The sequence below is a fragment of the Nothoprocta perdicaria genome, unplaced genomic scaffold, assembly GCF_003342845.1.
Source record: "Nothoprocta perdicaria isolate Ctin4 unplaced genomic scaffold, notPer1 scaffold_21, whole genome shotgun sequence".
In the NCBI taxonomy this organism is placed as follows: domain Eukaryota; kingdom Metazoa; phylum Chordata; class Aves; order Tinamiformes; family Tinamidae; genus Nothoprocta; species Nothoprocta perdicaria.
Genome location: NW_020455316.1, coordinates 4,146,923 through 4,171,129, shown reverse-complemented (window position 1 = coordinate 4,171,129; position 24,207 = coordinate 4,146,923). Strand labels below are relative to the sequence as shown.

The 24,207-nt window shown below is 45.8% G+C and overlaps 2 protein-coding genes across 12 annotated transcripts in view; one reads left to right on the top strand and one right to left on the bottom strand.

Moving 5' to 3' along the window:
- Positions 1 to 23: 23 nt before the first annotated feature.
- On the top strand, positions 24 to 8,251 carry PRSS35 (serine protease 35). Its single transcript, XM_026038470.1, has 2 exons — positions 24 to 39; positions 6,724 to 8,251. Exon 2 carries the CDS (start codon positions 6,741 to 6,743, stop codon positions 7,980 to 7,982), a length of 1,242 nt encoding a protein of 413 aa, XP_025894255.1. The 5' UTR covers positions 24 to 39; positions 6,724 to 6,740; the 3' UTR covers positions 7,983 to 8,251.
- A 13,082-nt stretch (positions 8,252 to 21,333) lies between these two features.
- Positions 21,334 to 24,207, bottom strand: part of SNAP91 (synaptosome associated protein 91) — a 59,420-nt gene continuing 56,546 nt past the window's right edge. For all 11 annotated transcript variants that reach the window (XM_026038443.1, XM_026038446.1, XM_026038445.1 and 8 more), the window contains 2 exons: positions 23,774 to 23,874; positions 21,334 to 22,526 (listed from right to left, as the gene is read on the bottom strand). In XM_026038443.1, the coding sequence (XP_025894228.1) occupies positions 23,782 to 23,874 (93 nt within the window). In that variant the 3' untranslated portion in view covers positions 21,334 to 22,526; positions 23,774 to 23,781. The remainder of the gene's footprint in view (positions 22,527 to 23,773; positions 23,875 to 24,207) is intronic.

Here is a 24,207-nt window from a genome sequence, read left to right as displayed (position 1 = left end):
CGGGCGGCGCCGCCGGGCGGAGCGGGCCGCGCGGGGCAGGTAGGCGGCGGCGGGCACGGCCGCAGCGAGCGAGCGCTTGTGGTGTACAATGGATATGGTGTCTATGGTGTGTATGGTGTGTATGGGGTGTATGGGGTGTATGGGGTGTATGGGGTGTAAGGTGTGTTTCGCACCGGGCTGACAGCTTTGATGCGGTATCGGCGCTGCCCGGTGTTGCGGTAGCGCCGGAGGGCAGCCCGCTCCTCGGCACCTCCTCGGCCGCTCCCCGGGACGAGCGGCGGGACGGGAGGAAGGAAGGATGGAAGAGGCGCCTTTATTCACCCGGCGTCCGGGGTTTTGGGGCCGGGGGGCTCTCCTGGTTCCCAGACTTGTCCCCTTAGCTCCTGCTTCGTCCCCTCGATGTCGGCGTTGGCCGTTCCGACTGCGCCTGGAGGCGGCATTCCCGGAGCTGCCAGGCGCTTCCCTGGGAGCCGCGATGGGAAGCGGAGCGGAGCCGCCCGCCGCGGCGTCGGGCACCGCTGAGCAGCTCCGGGAAGCTCCCCATTCGATTCCCGATTTTTTATTCTGGGAATTAAAAAAACAAAGGCAGAGGAGGGTAATAATAATAACAGTAATAATAGTAATAATAGTAATAATAGTAATAATAGTAATAATAATAATAATAATAATAATAATAATAATAATAATAGGTGTTTCTGGTGTTAGTGCGGAGCGGCAGCGCTGCCGCCGGGTCCCTCGTGCCCGGGGGCCGCGGAGCGGGAACCTGCGCGGCCGCAGCGGCGGCGCCCGGACCGCCCCGTCGGGCCGGGACCGGGCCGGGGACCGGGACGGGGAGCGGGACTGGGACCGGGACTGGGACCGGGACGGGGACTGGGACCGGGACGGGGACCGGGACGGGGACTGGGACCGGGACGGGGACCGGGACTGGGACCGGGACGGGGACTGGGACCGGCCGCGGGCGGCCGCGCCCCCCAGCGGCGCCGGCACCGGCGAGAGGAGAGCGCAGGGAGAAGGGCTCCGATCCTCCCCATCCAGCCGTTTCCCCTGTTCCTTCTTTTCTTCCTTTTTCTTTCTTCTTTTCTTCACTTTTTTTCTCTTTTCCCTTTTCTCCGCTTCCCCCCTTTCCTCCCTTTTCGCCTCTCTCTCCCCTTTTCCCCTGCTTTTCCCCCTTTCCCCATCTTACTCCCTCTTTTCCCCCTTTTTCCTCTTTCTATAACTTTCCTTCGTTTTCTCCCCCTTTCCCTCCTTTTTCCTTTCCCCCTTTCCTCTCTTTTCCCCATTTTTTTCCCTTTGTTTCCCATTTTTTCTCCCTTTTCCCTCCTTTTTCTCCTTTTTTTTTGCCCTTTTACCCATTTTCCCTCCCTTCTCCTCCCTTCTCCCACGTTTTCCCCCTTTTCCCCCTCTTTTTCTCCCTTTCACTCATTTTCCCTTTCCTCCTCATTTTCCCCCTTTCCCTCCTTTTTCCCCCATTCCCTCCTTTTCTCTTGTTTTTCTCATTTTCTTTCTTTTCCTTTTTTTTTTTCCCTTTTTTCCTTTTTTTTTTTTTTTTTTTTTTTTTTTTTTTTCCATGCCTGCCTTGGTGCCTTTTTATCTTTCTCTTTTTTAAATTATTTATTTATTTTTCCTTACATCCCACTGTGGTAGCTTAGATTTGGCTGAAAGACAGGAGTTCCCTGAGAGATTTTTTTTTTTTTTTTTTTTTTTTTTGAGAGTAAGTCAGAGTGGACAACACTCTTTGGGGACAAAACCACATGTGGGGACACCCAGAGCCAGCCCCTTGCCCAGGAGGGAAGGGGGCAGTGCTGGGTGAGCCGGGGTAACGTTTCTTCCAGGGAGCTGGAGATCTGCAAAGTTCCTTCTTTGCTTTGCTCGAGTGTCACCGTTAATTCCCACTCTGAGGCCCTTTCAAAATATGACCAAAAGCAGGTAAGGAGCTGGTTAAAGATGCACATCTGAAAGCATCTAAAAAATGCACTTACAATTATTTAGACTTAGTTCTAAGTGCACTGACCTTCCCACAGGAAGCGAAGCAAAACCCAGGACAGAGGCTGCACTGAGCAGAGCAGGAGAACTCGGTGCCAGGTCGCTGCTCGGCACTTGTCCTCCCTCTCAGCTGTGCTGGCAAATGAAGTCAGCCCTGAGCAGCCCCAGGAGGAACTTGCTCATGGGCTTCTTGACTTTCCCTGAACACCTGAGACACGGGGGCATCCTCCTAGGGGAGGGTGTATTGGGGTGTCCTGTCCTGTGAATGCAGAAAGGTTTGTGATGTGAGAACATGGCAAGGACTGAAAATGGAGGATGAATTTGGAAATTTTCTTGGGCCAGGGACCTCTCTCTTTCTTTTGTTCTCATTCTCTTTCTTCTTCTCATTCTCTTGAGAAGAGAATGTCTTGTTTTGCTTCAGAGAAGCAGACATTTCTTGTCTTCTCTGAAGCAGCTCTTCCCACCATGAAGTGAGAGGTGACTCCAAGCTTCTAATCACTGTAAGCCAGCCCAAACTTTGTGTGGACAAGGAGCAGACGAGAAGCCAGGACAGAGCAAATTGGGGTTTGGAGGAAGAGGAGAGAGTGGCGTGGCAGAAAAGATGAGTAAAATGTTGAGGGTCTCTTCTTGCTTCCAGCCTCTGCCCTTTGCTGGGACCTCTCTCCTTCTTCCAGATTACAAGGCTGCCTCTCTTCTCCTCACTTGCCCAAGTGTCTTTGCAGCCCATCCCATTCATTTTCATCCCATTCCTTGGATAAGAGGCACTCCCCTTACCGCGAGCCTTCCTTGGCTGGAAGCTGGCCGGGCTGAAGCTGCAGAGCTCAGGCCAGTGAACAGAGCGAGCTGAGAGGGTTTGGCTGCTCTGCAGTGGGAATTACCACTTTCCTCAACTAAGTTCCTTGCCTGGGACCTCTTCCAGGTCTCGGGTAGTCCTGTTAATTCACGGGAAACAACAGATGGCTGGTTAAAAATGATGAAGATCTTGGCTTCCAAAACTGTCATTATAAGAAATGAGCCCTTGAATGTAACATTGCAAAAGGAGGCTCCAATGCATCTAGTGAATATAGTTTTTTTTAAGGAGGGGCTGCAGGGAGCCATAGTTCCCCACCCAGTTGGTTGCAGTTAGTTGCAGAGGTTACATATGAGCAGAGGTGGGAGGACAGGAGCCTTCCTGGTGAGGTGACATCAACTGCGACTCTCCGTATGAAGCAGCCGTCAGAGAATCAACTTGCCTTAGTGCTCCCAAAAGTCAGCTCCAGAAAACCAGCAAATACCCATATGCTGGGCAGAGAAAGGAGGGAGCACTCTAGGGAAAAAAGGGAAAAAACCAACCTAGAAAAGACATTCTCCATCCCCATAGAAGAACTGGGTTTCTTAACAGCTTGTCCCTCTTCAGCAGCTATACGAGGACTAAACAAATTAAACTTAGTTTGTCCCCGTTAATGCCACCATTATTAACCATCAAAGCACGCTAGTCTGTGCCAGGCTCAAAATAAAGAAGGGGAGATAGATGCTTTCTTACTCATGTAGTTAAGCAGGACACGGTGGAGACATCATTTTATGTGGGTTCAAGGCAAGACGGGGCAACTTTGTGGAAGAGAAACCCCTCGAGGTTTGCTCCTGCTGTAGCATGCTGTACCTCGGATGTACAGAGCATGAAGTGTAAAGAGGTGTAAACTGAGAGAGTTGGGGGTTGTGGATAGGGGGCAATCGCCCCATTCCCGTGCTCTGTGTTAGGCATCCGCGCTCGGACAGAATGTTAAACTGAGATGACTTTTGGTCAGGCCACAAAAGCTGTTCTTATTTTCTCACCATAGCCTTTCTTTATTTCCTGACAACCTACCAGTTATCCAAAAACACGGTAAATGGTCATTCTTCTTCAAACTTGCTAGTAAATAGTCATAGAAATAACCAAAATTACACATTGAAAGTAACATATGTGTAAAAAAGTTAATGTTTAATATATGTGTTTTAAATATAGCAATAACCTAGACCCACTTGGCCTCAACTGGCCAACTGTTAGGTCGCAGCCAAATCTGGTTTCTGGGATGACTCTGCTTCACTTACTTTCAAAATCTTCAAATATCTTTTAGTATGACTGCATACACCCAGGAACTGAGCCCTGTGAGTCACTCTCATCTCCAGATGTCTTACAAAAGCCCATATATATATTCTCAAAAACTGTCATCTGGCCAAAAGCTTCAAGTGGGAGGGATAGCGCGGTGTGAATCAGAGCAAGGCCAGCAGTGGTGCAGAATGGGAAGAGCTGTTCCCTATAAAACTGAGCCCAGCTCCAGTTTGCATGGCCCTGCACTGGAGCTTCCCGACTCCAAACCTTGAGCTTTTTCTTAGAGCTGAGCAGAGAAATACAGAAGACAAATGATAGATGGAATAAACAAGGATTCCTTATGCTCCTCTATACCTATTTACATTCATCTCCCAGGAAATAGAATTAAGTAAAAAAAGTTGTAACTTGCATATTAATGGCCTGGAACAAACTGTGCACTAAAGTAGAACCTGGGTGACATTAATGTTGGTTTTCTCAGAGCTTCTCCTTTCTCTCTTTTATGACTGAAGGATCAGTTTGCCCTTGTCCATCCTTATGCACCAAGCAGTTGAAGAGAAGTAAAGGGCTGAAAGTGTTCATTGATCCCAGAGCCTGCCCTGTAACTATAACATTAAGGTGGGACCTTAAAGAGGTGAGGTGCATGGAGCACGCAGGTATGGAAGGAGGCTCAGCCCATTCAGGGCAATCCTCAGCAGCAGCAGCAGCAGAGTTTTCTCTAAATTCTGTCTCTTGATTCATTATGGAGAAAGCACAAAACAGGTAGGATAGAACCCTAAATCTGACATGTCTCTAGGCAGGTGAAAATAATCCTGTGCAGGCCCTTCTGTGCTTTCAACCTGGGGAGATGAGCCTGCATTAAGCTCTGTACTAACATTCCTAGGTATTTTCCAGAATCCTAGTTACACACTTGGAAGCCATGATGGGTATCTTCATACTCTATTGTAAAATGTGATTTATAAGATCCTACTACAACTAGGGGTCAAAGCTGATGTTCCTCAACAGCTAAGGGGTGGTGAAAAATGCCACAAACACCAAATCACCGAACTGAACATCAGAAGCAACAACTTGTGCTTGAGCCACAGTGCTAAGTTGGCTAAAAAGTGGTAGTTGTTACTCGTTATAGACAAGAGCTTAGTCCGAAGGGTGCTGCTGCCGCAGACTGACACGAGTTGATCCAGTGTGGACCCTCTGAAGTGACCTTCTCACTTAGTCTCCCCTGTTACTGCTCTTTCTGATGCTAGCCCTCTCGCTAGCCCGTAACCAGGCTCTTTCGCTGCAGGGCAATACCCATTCTAAACAAAACACCACAAATGCGAAGCGATTGTCTTTGCCCTGATTTACTCCACTGTTGCAGTATAAACCAGAAACCTTAACCACATACGTATCCTCAAATTGCCTGCATTTTGAAGTTTAATTACAGGCCGTTTCTTCCTACACAGCGGCAGTTCCTGTGTGTTTGGAGGAAGGGCCCTGAGAGGGAAGCCCGGCTTCAGTGGCAGCCACCAGGAGGCGGTTGTTGCTGAGAGGTCCCCACAGCTAAAGGAGGAGGGAGGTCTAGCTCTGTGACCAAGGGTTGTGGCCCCAGGTCCTGACTCTGACAAGGGCGTCTCAATTTCACCGCCTTTCTGCGTGTTTCTCAGCTGCACACCCGAATAATACCGGATTTTTTGTTTGTCTTGCCTGTTTAAAGCGTCAGCCCTTTGCGTGGTGCCTCGGCCCACCTCGGTGGGGCGGCGCACGCGGCCGAAACCCAGGGGCGGCAGTTCTGTGGCCTCTGTGGGGTCCCACAGGGGACGAAGCGTGCGATGATGCATCCTGCTCGGCCCTCCGGCTTGGCTGGGCTGTCCCACACGTCTGCAACCAGGACACGTCTCTGCAGCAGCCACCTCTACTCTTCTCACCCTTGTGTCCCCTCTGACCACAGCCTTTGAGGGCACCCTGAGAGCGTTTGGTGACCATAGTGCTCAGGGAGGTACAACAGGAAAGCTGTTGGAAACCCACAGCAGCAGCAGCTGCAGGCACCTCACAGGGCACTGGCCATCTTGGCTAGTTGTCCAAATTGCTCCATTTGTCACTCCTTGACAATAAAACCTCTGACAGAAGATGGAGATCTTTCAAACTAGGTTTCTGGGGAGAGTGATCTTCATTTCCCGTAGCTGGCGGATTCACCAGTCTCAGCTGGGTGGGTGATGCAAAACCACTGGTGGAGATGGCTCATGTAAAACCACTGGTGGCTTTTAGGTCATTATGTCAGAGGATGTGATGAGTGTGATTTCCTAAGGGAATAAGCCCAAGAGGCTTCATCTCTTGGACCGTCTTTGTCTTCATCCTGTCTTTTGAATGGGATTCTTGAATAGATTGGCCATTTGCAAGCATGTGCTACCTACAACCAGTAGTTAGGAAAGCAGCAGAAGTTTAAAAGATAATAACATTTTTCTGGGATAAATAAAAACAGAGGTCAGTGCAAAGTGGAATGATTCAGACTACTACCACCATGATTTTTAGAAACTAGTAACAATGTCAAAGGCAACACAAAATTATTTTATGCATTTCTCTTTTTAGCCAAAGGTTTGTTCTACCAGTGTTAATAACACATTATTATACTTTAAGACACTAAGATGACCATGTATATTTCAAATGCCTATTTTTAAAATCTCTCTTTCTTGTTTTAGAAAAGGTAATAGACAAAATGGAGCACGTGTTACCGCTACTCATGCTTTTCATACCTATCTTGGGTCTTGCTAATGGAACAGAAACGGAGCAAGATTTTACTTGGCACTTAAAGAAAGTACCCCAGATTGTGAGTGAAAGAACTTTCTCCCTTGACAGCCCTACATTTAAAGCAGAACCCAAACTGGAGCTGAACAGTGTCTGTGGAATCGAGTGTCAAAGAAAACTGCCAGTGCCAAGCTTGTCTGACCTGAAGGACATCCTGTCCTATGAGACCGTTTTTGAAAACGGCTCACGGACCCTGACTGAAGTGAATGTCCTTGGACTAACGCTTGATCCAGCGGAGAACACGACGGCATGGAGGTCTTCGAGAAGGAAGAGGCAGATATACGGAACGGACAGTAGGTTCAGCATCTACGACAAGCGCTTCATGACCAACTTCCCGTTCAACACGGCTGTGAAGGTCTCCACTGGCTGCAGCGGCATTCTCGTGTCCCCCAGGCACGTGCTCACAGCTGCGCATTGCCTGCATGACGGCAAGGATTACCTCAAAGGCAGCAAAAGACTGAGGGTGGGATTGATGAAGACCAAATCCAGAGGGAATGGCAGGAAGCGCAAAGGTGCTAAAAGAAGCAGACGCGGAGCTTCTGAGCCCCCAGATGATCCTGAAGTTACCCCAGAGCCAAGACGGCGCTCCAGGGGTCGTGGCAGAAAGCAGAGGAGATCGGGGAGGAAGCAGGACACCCCGGACGGCGTGCCCGCCTTCCAGTGGACCAGGGTGAAGAGCACCCACATCCCAAGGGGCTGGTTTAAAGGAGTATCTGAAGATATTGCCCTGGATTATGATTATGCTGTTCTTGAGCTCAAGCGTCCCCACAAAAGGAAATACATGGAGCTGGGAATCAGCCCCAACATCAAAATGATGCCTGGGAGCATGATCCACTTCTCGGGTTTCGACAACGATCGCTCTGGGCAGCTGGTCTATCGTTTTTGTAGCATTTCTGATGAGTCCAACGATCTCTTTTATCAGTATTGCGATGCTGAGCCCGGCTCCACTGGATCCGGGGTCTATCTCCGCCTTAAGGAGCCCAACAAAAAGAAATGGAAGCGCAAGATCATTGCTGTTTTTTCGGGCCATCAATGGGTGGATGTCAATGGTGAACAGCAGGATTATAATGTAGCCGTAAGAATTACTCCTCTCAAATATGCCCAGATTTGCTTCTGGATACATGGGAATGATGAGAATTGCACACGAGGCTGAAGAGAGCCGAGACCAACTCCCTGAGCACCCGTATGACAAGAGAGTGAAAAATCTGTTGCAGCAGTTACTGGGAGAACATCAGTCCATGTCAGGCTGGTTTTGAACTCAAAGTCCACAAGTAATACTTTGATGACTTGAGTAATGTTGAATTGTTGGGGAATGGGTAGAGTTTTCAAATGAATTATTTTTAATTCTAATCAACCCTAGATATGCACTTAAACCCCCAAACTGTATTTATGTTTTCAAATGTGATAAATTTTAGTAATTCTCATTAGAAAAAATGACTATCCCATTTTTTTCCAACAGAAGAATTAACACATCTCAAACTGTTATTATTAAGCAGTTATTAAGCAACACATTTTTTCTCCAGTAGATTTGCTTTTCTCAGGGTTCTGTTCCAGTTCTTCATATGCAAGTTGTGCATACAGCTCTTCAGCAAATGATCCAGGGAACTGGGTGTTGATTTGAGAGCAGCAAATGCCAGCAAATTCCGTTGGCATTCTCTAAAAACCACATCTCCGTGTAGAGATACAGCAGTCTAGTTCATGCTTGTTTCTTTGGGAAGCCTCCTCTTCTGGTCACGTGGAAGGAACACTTCCACTGTAATCCCAAATTGCTGTAGCTGACAACTAGAGCTAAAAAAAAAAATGTTACTTCATTGCTTACCAAAACAGCAAAGAGAAGTCAATGAACATAAATGTTGCCATGTTTGGAAGAAGGGGAAACATCGGATTACCTTGATGATGCCTTGAAATCTTGTTAGAGAAACTACAAAAATCTTCGGGATATTAAACATTTGGGAATATTAAACTTAGGAAGCAGTTGCTTCCTAATTAATATTTGGAGATCCATAGCTTTAGTTTCTAGTCAAACATCTAACTTTACTATGGGGTCAAGTCACTGACTTCTACAGTAGCCATTAGACAATCATTTAGAGCTTTACATCAAAGACACAGATACTAGATTTTTGGGTGCTAACCATTCTTGCGATTTTTAAAAGTACTTTTCTAAGAATTCAGCTTCACAGACAGGATACTTAGTAGGTATTGAACTGGGAGATGGAAAGCAGTATTTTGATTTATCATGATCTGGTTTTACAAAGTGGTGGGTACTTGTGATCGTGCCAGACTGCAGCAACAGGAGTTGCAGGGATAAACTAAAATATTCTCCCAACTAAATTAAGTTATAATGCTTTCTGAATGGTAGAACTATCCTGTTAAGTTATAACATAATCTTGTTAGGTAGGAGCAGTAGATATCAAATAACTTGGTTCAGTACTTTTGCTGAACCACATTTGTTGGAAAGAAAGAGAGCTTGACTTTTACACATTTTTATACGTGCATCACCTTTTTATTGTTTGTTCTTGATTGCTACACGAGTTTTTATATCTTGTATTTTGTATCAAGATTTTGAAGCACACAAGATTCTTATGGTGCTATGTTAATCTAATAACATAAAATGATACTGTGTATTTCAGATCATATGCATTGGGTTTCATTACCGTTAAGGTTATTCACCATTCCAATATTTAATTTTTTGATCATAAGTTTATACTGGCTGAAATCTATTTTCTTCATGTGCACAAGAAAAAAATATGCCATGGTTTTAAAATATTCTTGGTTTGTTGGTATCTTTAAAATATGCTTGGAATATATTCTGATGACATAAGGTCATTTTTAATAACCTAATATTCTGTAGCTGATTGAAGTTACAAACCCTGGCTCTTTTAGGGTGACATTTTTGTCATTGTATTACCAAAGCATAGAAAAATTAAGACTTGTTTCTATACCATTATTCTTGCAATATTTCATTAATTAGAAGAGGTCTCACTGTAAAGGATTTTTTTTTTTTTAATTTCAGCCTTTTCAGGCTTGTGATTATTACTTGTGTGATGGTTTGTGGGAAACTAAAAATAATTTCTGCAGTTTAGATATGAACATGTCTAAGATGATAGATTTCAAAGTTAATTAATTTGTTTTGTTGCTAACGTTCCGTTAAGACATATGACTTCCTTGACAATGACTTTTTATCACCTCAGTGGAGTCTGTAGTACTTTGGCTCTATGCAACAGGCCTGCAGTATTCTTCAGCATGCTCTAGAATGGTTTGCTTAAGTGCCTTTCTCCACAATTGCTGCAACGAATGTGGTACCATATTCTTAATCTGTATAGGTCACCATAGGTCTATAGATTTTGTTGGTACAGTTACACTTGCTGTTGATCTGGGTCTAAAATTGATCAAGATAAGGTCACGTAGTAAATGCCTTGTTTTGGTGAGTCTCATTTAGGTCCACTCATGAGGAGAAGAAAGAGATTCCTCCTTATCAGTCTGGGAATCGAGGACAAGGTATGGGAGAAAAACGTTGGTAGCGCCTGTCGGGTGCCTTTTTATAAGAGTAACCTGCTCTAATTACCTCACGCGATGGCCAGAGCAACACAGAAGCGGATCAGAGCTGTGTGTGTCGGAGCGCGCCCGACTCCGCAAGCGCCCGCAGCGGCGCCGGCTCGGGGGGCAGAGTCCCTGGCGCCCCGGCCAGCAGCCATGCGTGGACAACACGCTGCTTCCCGCTGCATCCACTGCCGTGCACCGCTCCAATCCGCCCCGACAGCGACGGAAGCGCTTTGTGTCTGCCTGCTGCTTACCTCAGGCCCTTCCTAACCGGCTCCTAAGCCAGCTCTGTTCACACTCGCGTGCACAGCGCCAAAGGGCTGCTGCGCTGCACAAAGCTGCTGGCTCCAGCAAGGGAGACGAGGATTTCCGAGCTGCTGTAACCTCGGATTTCCTTAAAACAACTGCAGCCGGTATCTACTGACGGATACACAAACACGGGGAGAGCGCCGCTTCCAAAGCGGGTCACATCCACAACCGTTGTACAATGGCCAGGCCTCGGGGCTTGCTTCCCAGCGCAGGCAGCGACGGAGCCTTTGCGGGGCTGCCAGGAAGGATTTTGTCCCTCTTTCATGTGTTGCACTGGGCAGCAGTTGTTCTCACACCAACACTCTTTCCATAAGAGCTGCCACGGAAGAGCTGGTGCTTTAACTGCACCGGTGACATGAGCTGAAAAACAAACTCGGTGAAATCCTTTTTCTGCTGAGGGGCTATTGGCAATATATAGAATTAAAAAAACAAAGCAAACCACCAGTTTTTCCCAGGTCAAAGATAAACCTCGGATGCAAATTTTTAACATCCTGGGGCAGCTTGTGCAAAAAATTGGTGCACGTATTTGTTTAATACGGGGCTCTGAGAGGCATAATGGAAGTCAAGGGGATTATCTCTGAAGCAAAAATGTAAGTCCAAGACTGTATTACCATAATAAAGGAAAAGCAACATTTAAACAGCAAGATTATTTCTGCTTCATGCAGTAGAGAGCCCTGGGGCTTTAAAAAAGTGCTTAAAGAAACTCCTTTGTTCAGTTTATAACTTACTATCCAAATATTGCACTGATTTATGAGTCTGCATGGAGTGTAAATCAGCACAGAATATGGTGTCCTAAGTAGCAAAATAAATTATGGGCATGTGGAGGAGATGAGCAGTTGAGTTTCCCCTGTTCTGCTGATAAGGGATCAACTTGCGGCAAACAGCGGTTGCTCCAGAAAGAGAGAGCAAAATAAGTTGGGATTACGGAAGAACGGGAAGCAGGAGAGAGCAACAAGGGCTGAGGGAAGTGTGAGAAGTAACAGGAGAAATGGCTGCGGGGCAGCAGAGGGTCTTACTGTCATGAAGAGTAGGGGCTGGCAAAGGCGTAAGAGTAAAGATTGAAAGGTGAAAAACCAACAGTTCCGTGAACATCCCCACTGCTGGTGTTAGACACGAGGCTTCCCGGCCTCGCGCGCGGGGAGCGGAGAGGCCGCCGCTTGTTCCCGCATTCCCGAAGGCTGGATGGGCAGCTCCGCAGCGCCGCGGCCTGCAGGGCCCAGCTAAGCCAAGGGCCTCTCTCCCGTGGGAACGCGGTGTTGCTAACGTGGTGTTTTGTTGGGATTCCTGTTGGGATTCCTGTTCCCTAGTGGGGAGAAAGAAAATAGAAAAAAAAGAAAACCCCAAACTTGAAGTTTTTAAATGCTGGTTCCATTGTCTTGCATGTACCTACAATCCTAGCCAATAAACACCTTCGAGTACTTTCGAGTTTTGCGTGGTGTGTCTGTACAAATTTGGTCAACTACATCTAGTTTTAAAACATGGAATGTCACTAATACTTCTACCTACAAACACCTGGATTAATGAATGAGTTAAACGAAAATACTGTTAAACAGAAAGCCTAAAATTGCATCCCTAATGATTTGGAGGCACGTGAGCCTCATGGTCTTCCTTTCTAGCAACCGTTTGCTCCGATGAGAGGCAGCAGGGAGGCTGGGAGCATCTCACCAGCCTCCGGAGGCTGCTTTTTATCATTAAGGGGTTAAAGAGCCACAGCAAATAGCACCTCCCCTGCCTCCCTATCCCCCCCAAAGAAAAAGATGTTTTCATAATATTTTAGCTACACAAAATGGCAGCTCATTTGAGGGCATAAATGTAAACCTTGGCTCTATTAAGGTATTATACAACGCATATATTCTGTCAATAAAGATAGTCATGTTTTCTCCACCGTTTTCCTCTCATGATGTAACTTGTTAGTTATATTATTGGTACATAACCTCAATTTCATACAGGTTTGTAACAGGTTATCATTTAAGATTATGTCCAGAGGATTCAGAGACATTAATGTCTCTTTAAATTTATTCCAGAAAGAAAAATAAAATCCCTGCCTACTCATTTCTTCAAGATATTTACTTTGCAAGCAGATTTGATGAGTAAAGAAGTTGCTTCAGCGAGGTAATGACTCCCACAATATCCCACAGCTTATTAATATCCAACCAAGTAATGAGCTCAGCTTGTGCTGCTACCTGCCATGCATTTGCTGGAGTGACATCTGGTCCCGGCCCCTTGGAGAAGACCCTTCATTTCAAGGGCAGCCTGTTGGAGCAGCTACCCAGATTTGGGACAGGACAGCCCAGGATCCGGATCCTTCAGTTTTGCTGTCATAGTTACCTCATCTTCAACAAATGCTTGAAATGACTTGGCCAAATAACAGCTGCAACAGCAACCTCAAGATAGGAGGTCGCTAGTGAATTTGTGCAGCTTATGACTAATATTCCTGATAAAATGGTCATTCCTCTCACTTGGAATAGCTTTTTGAGCCTTGGTACTGGCTTACTCTTAGCCAAGATTGTTGAGAGAAAGCATCAGATACAGCGGAAAACTGACACAGCGATTTTTTAAAGCTTATGCCTCTTGGCAATTATGTGCGCACCGTATTTACTGTGGTTGCTATGGCTCCTTTTCCATGTCAAAGAGTTTGAAAACATTGGATTAAACCAAGCTGGGCTGTCTTTCAGACAAATTACTCAGCGGCCCTTTGGCTACATTTCCAGCCTTCTCCAACCCCTCCCCTGCACCCCCATTTTATTTGCCCAGTTTTATGGATTAAATTCCGATTTCAGCTTTGCTCACTCAGAGGCAGGAGTGATGAAGAGACACCATGAGAGTGAAGAAAGCGGCTGCACATTTTTGTGAGCGTGTTGAAGCAGGGCAAGCTCCAGAGGGGAAAGCAGACAAGGCAAAAGCCTTAACCCCTTTCTTGAATGACTGACCCATCAAGTAGCTGCTGCTGCTGCCCCTCGCTGCACAGGAGGGCAGGAGGCCGATGTGTCCTGGAAAGGCAGCACGGGCGCTAGGACCTGGAGGGGCTTCTTCCCGCTGTGAGATTCCCAGCGGGGAAAAAGAAAGGTCAGAAGTTACCCAAGGGGAGATTTCTACCATGAATGAAAAAAGAGAGTCAGAATTTATATAAAAAGTGATTTCTAAGACAACTAGCCCATTTTTATTCAAATAAACCTTATGGCACTTATGCTAGCGAGCACTTTCTATGCACTGTGGCTTTGGGTTGAAAGTCATCTTCCTCCAGCAAGCATCCTACGCTCTACGCACTTAGCTCTTTTGCTAATGAAGCATCTTTTCTCTCGCTCAACCAAGACAACCCTAAGAATCACATTTCAGTTCTAGAAGCAAAAGCCTAACTCAAGTCTAGAAGCAAAAACCTATCTCAAGTTCCTGCCTGGCTCTGCCTTTTGCTCCCGACCGCTTTCCTTGCAGTCCTGCGGCCTCTCTGCTTCCTCTGAGTCCTGCCCTCTTGCAGTAGTCCTCGTCCCCCTCGTGTCAGATCAGCTATTTTTAATTTGCTCTTTGCAGCACCATCTCTCGCCTGCCTCCCTGCCTGTCTTGGCCTCTCTCTTCTGCCACTTTTTAATATTTTCACTCATGCCTCAGTTGGGGGGGTTCATCTCATTTTCCATCTAATACACACCAAGTACCTAAAATAAAATGAATAACGTCCACCCCCTGGAGCCAGACCCTGGGGAGGTGGCTTTGTGCCTGGGGGACCCTGCTTACAGCGCTGTTAGGGTAATGACTGCAAGCGAAGAACTGTAAAGGCAGGAAACTCTGTGCCTTCAGCCCCAGGAGCGCGTACCCAGAGAGCACCCATCTTCTTTCGCACAGAGTCACAGGATGGTTGAGGTTGGCAGGGACCTCTGGAGATCATCCAGTCCAACCCCCCTGCTCCAGCAGGGACACCCAGAGCACAGGGCACAGGGCGGCATCCAGGCGGGTTGGGAAGATCTCCAGAGAAGGAGACTCCACAGCCTCCCTGGGCAGCCTGTGCCAGGGCTCTGTCACCCTTTCCCCCCTCAATGCTATTCCAAACAAACCTAAGTATCATCTAGGAAAGCTCAGGAAAGGCACCCCGTTTTCTCCCAGGCAGCTGCAAAGGTGTTCACCACCCCTTTCTCGTGAAGATCCCTTATGTTCTTCCCCAGTCCGCCCACTTGGGCCCCTCTCTCATGGCCGCCCCCGACGCAGCTCCGCGTAGGGCTGAGCGGTGCCGGCCGGGCCCGGTGCTCACGCCACGGCCAGGCGGCTGCGTGGGGACACGTAGCTCCCCCCGTAAAACCGCACCACATCTCGCTGGAAAACGAGCTTTCGGACACACCACACACACCCCCCTGCTTGGTTCTTCATATCCTTTAGCCGCCGCTTCTGCCTTATTTCACCGTGAGGAGACGGCAAGGGCAAAGCGCTTGCCAAGGCCCTGCAGGCCCTCGTGTCCTTGTCCCTGACCACACCGGGCACAACCTAGAAGGCACCACCAAAATCCCACGGCGCTGGCGCACACACAGCCACAGCCACGTCCTGTCCCTCTGCGGGCCGCAATGAAGGCTTTCGCTTCTTTTATGTTAAGCTTCAAGGCAAGATATTTTTATAAATGCAAAAAGCTGCACTCCTAGGTTCAGAAGCCAACTCCTTCCTCATAATTTTAAAGCGAATTTTTGGTTTTTTTAAGGTTGTCTGGCAACTTGGGTGTGGAACCAAGCATGTCCTGGTAAAAATATGCTAAATACATAACTTAGAGATACAAGACTGGGGGGAAAAGGTAATCCGTGAAACAGATTATTGCCAGAAAAAGATTGTTGCTATGAAGCAGATTAACCACAATATTAACAACCATTCTTAAAAGCAGACCTGAAATTATTTTTCCCTCCATATGTTTTAACTACGTGAACATAATGAACAATTTCAAGCAATGTGGGGATGTATATGAATTTTCTGGTCTTTGTTTTTTTTTGTAGCACGTTACAGATGGCATTTGGCATTTGCAGCTCCTGTCTCTCAGCAAAGAGGACATCTCAGGCAGCTACAGCAATCACAGAATTGGAGAACCAGCAGACAGTGCAGTGTGCCCAGGGGTAGCACTAAGTCAGCATCTTCCCTTGGGGTAATAATCCCTCCACAGGTGACAGGGTCTTTTTGCAGAGATGTAAACATGATCCATATTACAAGGTCATTAAAGCCCACAAGACTTTCCACACAAGCCGAGTAGTCCATACCATTATTCCACATGCTTTTACAGCAGGGACATCACCAAATTTGCATCAAGGCACCCAGAGAAATTGCTGGTGTAACAGCACTACCCTGAACATGAGAGAAGACCAAAAAGAATTATCTAGAGTTACAAGCCCAGGGGTTTTATGGTCCCCATGGATAGAAGAAGTCCAAGACACAGCAGTAAATAGTCAGATAATAGAAGAACAGGAGCCTTCCCAAGGTGAAGGTGACGAGGCCCTGGAGTTGTGTTTGGAAGGGCTGGGGTGCCACAACTGAGGGAGGTCTTTGAGAGAAATCCATTGGCAACTATACAGTTTTTGCTTCAGAACAAGGGAATAGAGTAGGTGGACCATAAACTTCACAGATCTCTCTCTTACGACCCTGGCCAGCCCTTTTAACTGGAAGCTTCTCATTATCTGCATGAGGACCTCTGCATGCGTCAAGTTGTGTTGGTCTTGTTTACTCATAGCAGACAGCCAGATTCAAGTTAAACCCAGAAACATAAAAATTCTATGTAACTATGCAGTAAATCATCTTGGTCAAGAGAAAAATACTGTATTTCACAAAATGGCCTGTCCAATGACAGACTGATTGAATCAGCTTAGCTCTACAGTTTGGCTAGGAGAAAATGATTTCATTTTAATCCCATCTCTTCAAATCAGACAGATTTACCAAAACACTGGACTTAAAAGGAGCTGGATACTTTAACTGTTAAGCTCAGTTTTAAATAACCAAGCCTGCCTGGCAAGCCAAACTGCACAACCAGAACAACACTATTCTGGAAGCTCTCCAGCTATTTTAAGAGGTCATTAAATGAGAAGAACAATATCCACCACGGGCGCTTTGTGAAACTGCGCTGACCTGTACTGTGAAGGGTCTGCACACACGAGTCTAGCTAATTCAGTGTGAAATTCCCAGACAGATCCCTTGCAGGACTATGTTGCAAGAAATGCTTTCCTTAAATTCTAATGTGTTGATTTTCCTTAAATTCTAATTGCCTTAAATTCTATTCCTGTGCGAGTCCCCAGAGGAGCAAAGGGGCAGTAAATACAACACATTATGGCAAGGGAGATCCTGTAAACAGTTGAACGAGCTGGTGGAATATATTCTGGGGAATCGCCATGGCCTCCAGTGCTGCCAGTTATTTTGTAGTTGCCTGTTCCTCCAAAATTTGCATTAGAGAGAAATGAAGATGATTTGTCTACTTTTCAACATATAGAGGAGGGGGATGTTGGCTGTGATGCATTAGCAAGTTCTTTGAGGTACTTCTAAAAATTGTTAGAAGCACAAACAACCCAATTCTAGTCTTTGAACGCTGTTGCCAAGAAAAGAACATGTTGTCTGAAAAATCCACAAGCTGGGCTAAGTGATAGAGTAGGATCTGAGTCAAACTTGATGATCAGTCATGAAGCCAAATGTCTAAAGAAGCAAAAGAGCCTAAGCAATACATAGGCTGCTACATTACAATAAACACTGACCAGTTTGGACAAAAGGCATTCCATCCTGGAACCACAGAATAGCGCTAGTGCTTTAGTCCGCTACATTTGGCTATACTGACAATGCAAGAGATACCAAAAGCTAATGTTACACCCTACAAACCAAGAAAACTACCTGGAGAGGAATGCTTTAAAAGCTCCAGAAAATAATTACCTCGCTTAGGAGTCATATGTAGGAAGAGAAATAACTTTAATTAATAATAATTTAAAATAAGCAGTGTGCTGTGCATTACAGATCCACAGGCACATGTTAGTTTATAGCTACTATTTATAAACCTAAACAGCAGTCAAACAATTAAATAGGCTAAGGAAAATACACTTACTGTTGCAGAGTACTATGTTTACATTACTTTGATAGGGAACAGTATTTTTTGTATGGGCTCCTTGCTAATAACTGGGAATCAGCTCTGTCTCTAACGCTCATGAGGACTGAAGTCAAAGAACATGTGATTTCATCTGCATATCTTGGATTTAGAAACAAAAGGGAATTTTAGCAAAGACGGAGCAATTGATTATTAGCTGAATAACTTGCTTAACCGACCTTCATATTAAGTTTAGGAGGATGCTTTGAACAGCTCATGCACACCAGGGGGACTATTGCTGTTGGTGGAGCTCTTGTTTCAATTAAGAATTGGCTGCAATAACTTGAACTCAGCCCTGCCTCTCTCCCTGTCTATGCTCTAGAGAGCAGAACATCGGAGCCATCCTTCAGGAGTCTCAGCAGGTCAAATACTTTAAGAGGGGCAAATTTCCAGCATAACTTGCCTTGGAGCCAAGCGCCCCGTAAGCAAATTTAGCATGGCCAGATCTTCAAGGAGGTCTAGTAACAAGATAAGCGGCTTGCTTTCCATAGACAGCATTTTTGAAGGGAGAGCAGGAAGGAGTTTCAGTTCTGCTGCTGTGAAGTTCACAAGGAGAAACACAGCCGGAGCCGCGATGCTGGGGACTCGAGGCCCAGGCAAGCAGGCCGAGGCACCACGGGCCAGCTCCACCAAATCTCCGCTCCATCACACAGCTCACGTCCTGCCACGTGCAAGGCTGAGCAAGGCCTGGCCTGTGTCTTCATTGAAGGGCATTGCAAGGTGCCACCTCTGTGCACGGGCACGCTGCACGCCTGCTGCAGCAGCTGCTTCCCCAAGGCTGGAGGTGCAGAGCTGCCCACCCCTGGGGTCAGCCCTGGTTGCCTCTCGCCCTCCATCTCTTAAGACAAGGAAGAGGGGAGGGGGCAAGGTGATACTCCTGACAGAGCAGAGGAGGCCTGGACCAGCTACAAGGAAGTTCCCTCTCTTCCTGCTTCCCTGGTTCCCTAAATATCACTCCAACCCTGCACAGATCCTACCAGCTTCTTGCAGTCATTTCACAACCCATCAATTACCCTGTCTCCAACTGTCAATTTAACTCTGACTCATCTTTCCATCCCTTCCAAGATCATTTTTCCTTGTATCTTTGCCTCTAAAAGGGGAGTTTACCACAGAGAAAGACCTTCACCCAACACATACCTTAGGTGAACCTACTGTTGCTCCATGTCATGAAGTTTATGCATCCAATAGTGCAGGTTAGTGTTTTGAAAGACCTTTGAAAAGACATGAAACAGTCATCTTCTATGGCACTGAGATAAACTGAGCCATCTCTTCCATCTAATATGACTAGAAGTCAGCTGTAATTTAGAAATGTGACAGGTTTCACTTCAGTGACCCCACTGCGAATGTTTGTGGGTAACTTTTGCTGTTGCTGTGGGGTAGACGTTTGTCATATCCACCACTGGTCCCTCTCACAGCTGCAGAAGTTTCCTCCGCCTAGTCATACTAATGGATGTTTTCTCCCACAGCCCTTTTCTTTGTGTCAATTTCTGCTTCTTCTGCCCCATTCCCTTTGGTAACTTCCACCAAGAGTATGTGAGGAAGAGCTTCTTCACTGTGAGGGTGACAGAGCCCTGGCACAGGCTGCCCAGGGAGGCTGTGGAGTCTCCCTCTCTGGGGATCTTCCAAACCCACCTGGATGGCTCTGGGTGTCCCTGCTGGAGCAGGAGGTTGGATTAGATGATCTCTAGAGGTCCCTTCCAACCTCAGCCACTCTGTGATTACATCTATAGTAGCATCCAAAGATGCTTTGTGCATCAGAACGAGCATCAAGCTTTTGCTGCCCACACACAATTTACATAGTTTACTTAAGGGGAAAGGAAGAGGAGGTGACACTTTAGAAGCCTGAAGTCTGGAACAGAAAATATAGCAGCACTCACTGCTTTAAATACATATAACCAACTCCCTTTCTGTAATCCCATGTCTAAAACTCTTAGCTGGTCCCCTCATTAACACTTAGTGTCTGCCATCTCCCAACTCTGGAAGTTTTTTTCCTTTTAACAGAACTACTGATAGATTTCATGTTCTAGAAGAGATGGACCAAAAGCTCAATGTATAATCTTTATGTCACTATTTCTAGCATATGAAGCTTTCATTTATTTTCCTAGGCATTAAGGGCTTGTGGATCAGTACTACCATTGCTGGGATCTATTTCTCAGGAGGCCTTTACAGGCTTCATACAACAGCCTGTGTCCAAGGTAAAACACTGAAATCTGTTGCAGTCTGTTGGCTACCAAGCGATCTCTGCGTTCTGCTAATCATCTTCATCAGCACAAAACACTAGAGAGCTGGTCTGCCTGCCCCTTGCCACCTGGGTTCGCTTATGACGGTCCTCTGAACATGTTCTCAATTGAAACACTGAGTGAGAAAGCACGTACAAGACAGGGATAATTGAGCGTGGGCAAGAGAGGGATAATTTAATGCTCCCTGCATTTATTTACCATAATACAAAACAAAGAGGGCCTGTGAACACTGTGAGCCCTTCAGGGTGCTCATTTAAGAACCTGATCAGGTCTTAGTGACCTGAAACAAAATCACAGAAATCTGCTGAGAAAGCCCTGGCTTAGCCATACAGCTCTCCAACCCAGAAGAGTCTGGCTCAACAGGACACTCGCCCCAAGACTAAACGTGTATCAAGTCGGATTTCCAAAGGCCAAACTTGAAGGATTCAAAGGGTCAGTGAGGCAGCAAATAAAAATACAAAACCCACAAGCAACCTCCCCCACCAGAGCACTCTGCAGCTGTGGCACTCCCCACTGGTTCAACTCAAATTCAGAGCTTACCAGAGGGATCCAGCTGCTGTACCTTGCAGTTTCTGCAGTGCCTCAAGCAGCCCCTGGAGAGCATCACAGCTTCCTCACCTCACTCATATGAGCTCAGGATGTCTTTTGTAGTCATCCACAGTCAGAGAGACTTTAGAGAAGCTAAACTGCATGAAGCATTTCCTCCTCTCTTGGTGTTGCTGCAAGATGCACATGCAGCTCCTAGAGCAACTGAGCTGTCCTAGCTCTCAGTAACAACTCCTAAGAGGAAAGAAATCAGGATGAGCCCTGTAAGCTCCTTCACAGCTATAGCTAATCCAATGCTACTCTGGTTTAGGGAGAGCAGTAGCTTTCTTGTGAGCTTCCGAGGTGGTACAGGCCACCGCAGAGAACTCTCCTCTCATCCCTCTGCTTCCCTTGCTTGTGGCTTGGTGCATAGTTCCACTTTGCACGATTCCCTCCTGCGCAGCCCAGATCAGCACAACCAGGTTGCAGGTCCAAACAGTGCTAGGACCTACTCAGCCCCCATCGTGCACAACTGTACTCAACAACTGAGTGATCAGGAAAGCAGCCACAAGACATTTACTTTCATCAAGGTGTTTATTGCATCTCAGAGGGCACACATGCACTGGGGTTTCTGGGTTTTTTTTTTGTTGTTTTTTTGTTTTTCAACTGAAATACAAAGAAGAGCCATTTTGAAATTAGCTTTGTATAGAACTTTCCCGTTACGGTGTACGTGTTATCCCCACCGCAACTTCAGATACAACCACTTCCAATGGTACCGTACACTGATTAAATAGTTCATTTGAAAGACTTGAGGTGAACATCTTTTCCAACCCAATATGCTTTTACAGAGAACTGCCAAGCCACTTGTAACACTGATCAACAGTGACCTCATTTAAGAGTCAAGATCTTAAGCCAAGCCGTCAGCAGAAACAGTATGAGAACAAACTAAAACGTAAAGAAACACATTTATGTACAGTAAAGGGCATGGTTCTCCGGATCAGAACTGAATCTAATCACCAATAGTACAAAAGCTACTCACAGCGCATTTGAGGAGATGGCTAAAACACTCGTCTAGGGCATACACAGGTAAGCACGAAATTAAGAGATGTACATAAGAACTCAACAGAGATGAGCAACACCACTTGTCATGTTTGGACTACAGATATACCAAGGAGTGCTCTCGTATTGGAAACCCCTAATGCCAGCACGACTATGGTTGCTTTTTATGACTACATGGAGAGAAACGGACCCTTTACTTATTTTCAGTGCATTTTGCAAAAATTGATAAATATGCCAATTTTAAAAGAAAAAAAAAGTTAAATAATTAACATATGCTTTAAAATAAAACCAGAAATAAATATGGTATTCTTTCAGATATGATTTTTCATTCTTGGTAAATCATTGAAAAGCATGTATGGAGGGTTACCTTTATATTACTTTAAATTATCTTAACATATACAGTGCCACAAAAATAAAACGTTTTTTCACGACAATTGAGATTCCTGTGATTGGAAAAAAAAAGTGTATTCCACACAACTTCATAAGTGTTTTCCTTACTATCTGGTATTATCACACTATATTTTGTAACAGATATAGGGGAAATTGAGTCTCAGGGAAATTTCAGGTGTCCTCGAAAAGTTATATACATCAAAACCTTCAAAAAACACAGACATCGCTCCAAATGGCTCACCAAACAACAGCTGCATAATCTTCCCCCATGGGACAGGTTCAGAAAAGCACTAGAAGGCATCAGAAACATACATCCATTGTTTAAATTGTAAAACACAAATAACCCAAGTACACAAATTTAGAGAGAGTAGGGATAACAGCTAAGGTAGTAGTACACATTCCTAATGTTCACTTTCACAGCTGTGCTACACGTTTCAGGAGTAAGAGAAAGTCTGAGTAAGCGCTGGGTTTGGTACTGGTGGCTCCCTTGGAAACTCTGAGCGTCATTTGTAGCCTCCAAACTCACGTTTTTACTGTCCAGTCAGAAAAACTGCAGCTGTGGAAACAGAGAAGTGTTAGATGGAAACTGGAGTATTGGACCAGGTAAAACACCTCCTAGGAAAGGCAAGGAAAAGAACCCTCCACTTTAGTCCTCAGAGCAGTTACGGATCACTCCCGAAGGAGCACCAACAGTCGTGGCTCTGCCCTGCCATGCCTGCAAGGGCAAGGCAGTGAGGGCAGCAATGGGGGTGCAGGGGTGCAGCCCTGCCACCGAAATCCTCGCGAAGCCCGAGGTGCAGCTGCCCCACACCGAGACCTGGAAGGGGGAACCGGGAACCAGGTGGTGTCTGCTAAGATTGCAGATGTAAGGGAAGTGTAGGGAGAGTGTACAGTGTAGGGAACAGTCTTAATTTTAAGCTATAGGTACAAAGATGGAATTTTCAAAGAAGCTCGTAAGGATACATGATTATTGTCCTCTCCTTACCTGGAAAGTTGTTCCAGTCAATTTTAAATGCCTATTTTTTTCCTGTTTTTTTTCATTATTATTATTTTAATTGGCTGAAGTGTTCAATCTGACCTTTCCACCTAGCCCTCCTGGAGCTCTTCTCCAAACCCTCACGGTAATGCACCCAGAAATGCAGTGTCTTGAAAACTGTAAGGCCAGGAAGGACATAAGACTGGAAGCAGAAAGATATCCTGGCAACTTTTGCTCGATGCTCAGGGTATTGGAGTCTTTCTCTTTTAACTTCTCCATTTGCCATACTTCTATCATACAAAATCTCGTTCTATATACAGAAGACTGGAACTATTATGATCTGTCACAGTTTAAAGATGCTCTCATGAAAAATATGTAGCTACTCGGAACAAGGTAGAACTTGGCTTTTCAGTATTTTTTTCTTTATGGTATTTGTAATCTATTATGATTGTACTTACTTCAGGATTAGTTTCAGGGAAAGAAAAAGAAAAACAAGAACCCCTAGATGGAGAGGAAACAAGGTAAACCTGGAATTACAGATTCAAGATAACTTACCTGGTCAGCCACTTTAGCCCTAAAAGCTGCCCAAGTCAAGCTTTTAGGTTAAAATAAAACAGCAAACAGGTTATCTGTTATAGGTACAGCTTTCCGTTAAATGTACATTAGTAATATATGTTTCTACCCAACTCTGAAGCTACAATTTTGTCAGACAGACATATTTCATTTTAAAAAAATGTATTTAACATTTAACCTATGGGACTAATGAACCTCTGTGCACCAGGTGGGTACTCCAGCGCAGCACGCTTAGGCAGGCGGTCACGGAATACCTGATTGTTTACAAGAAATCCTTGATGTTAAGATCCGCTAACGGGTCCTTTGTTGGAGGTTTCTTGGGACTCTGAGTAGCAGGAGTTGGGCTTGGAGAAAGCTAACAGGCGCCAGCCAGGAAGGCAGGAAAAAGAAAGCAGACAAGGATATACAAGCATTAGGTGAGCGCAGCGGGAACACGCGCAGTGCTCTGCAAGCACACAAGGTTGCAAGTCGCCTACTAAGCTCAGCCTGTTGCCACTTTGCTCAGACACTGCCTAAACTCTGTTCCTACTACTGAATTTGGGCTGATTTGTGGACAAGGGTTCAGACACCAAGTATTCTAGTTAGTGCAGCTTTAAATCACTCTCTCCTTGTAAGACAGAAAGGTGTTAGAGACATTAACCCAGAAAGTAGTTAAGCAATGTTTAGGTGCTAAAAACAAAGGTTATAA

Bases quoted from the DNA above. Each gene is read 5' to 3' on its own strand.
- PRSS35 (XM_026038470.1), top strand. From the start codon at position 6,741: ATGGAGCACGTGTTACCGCTACTCATGCTTTTCATACCTATCTTGGGT.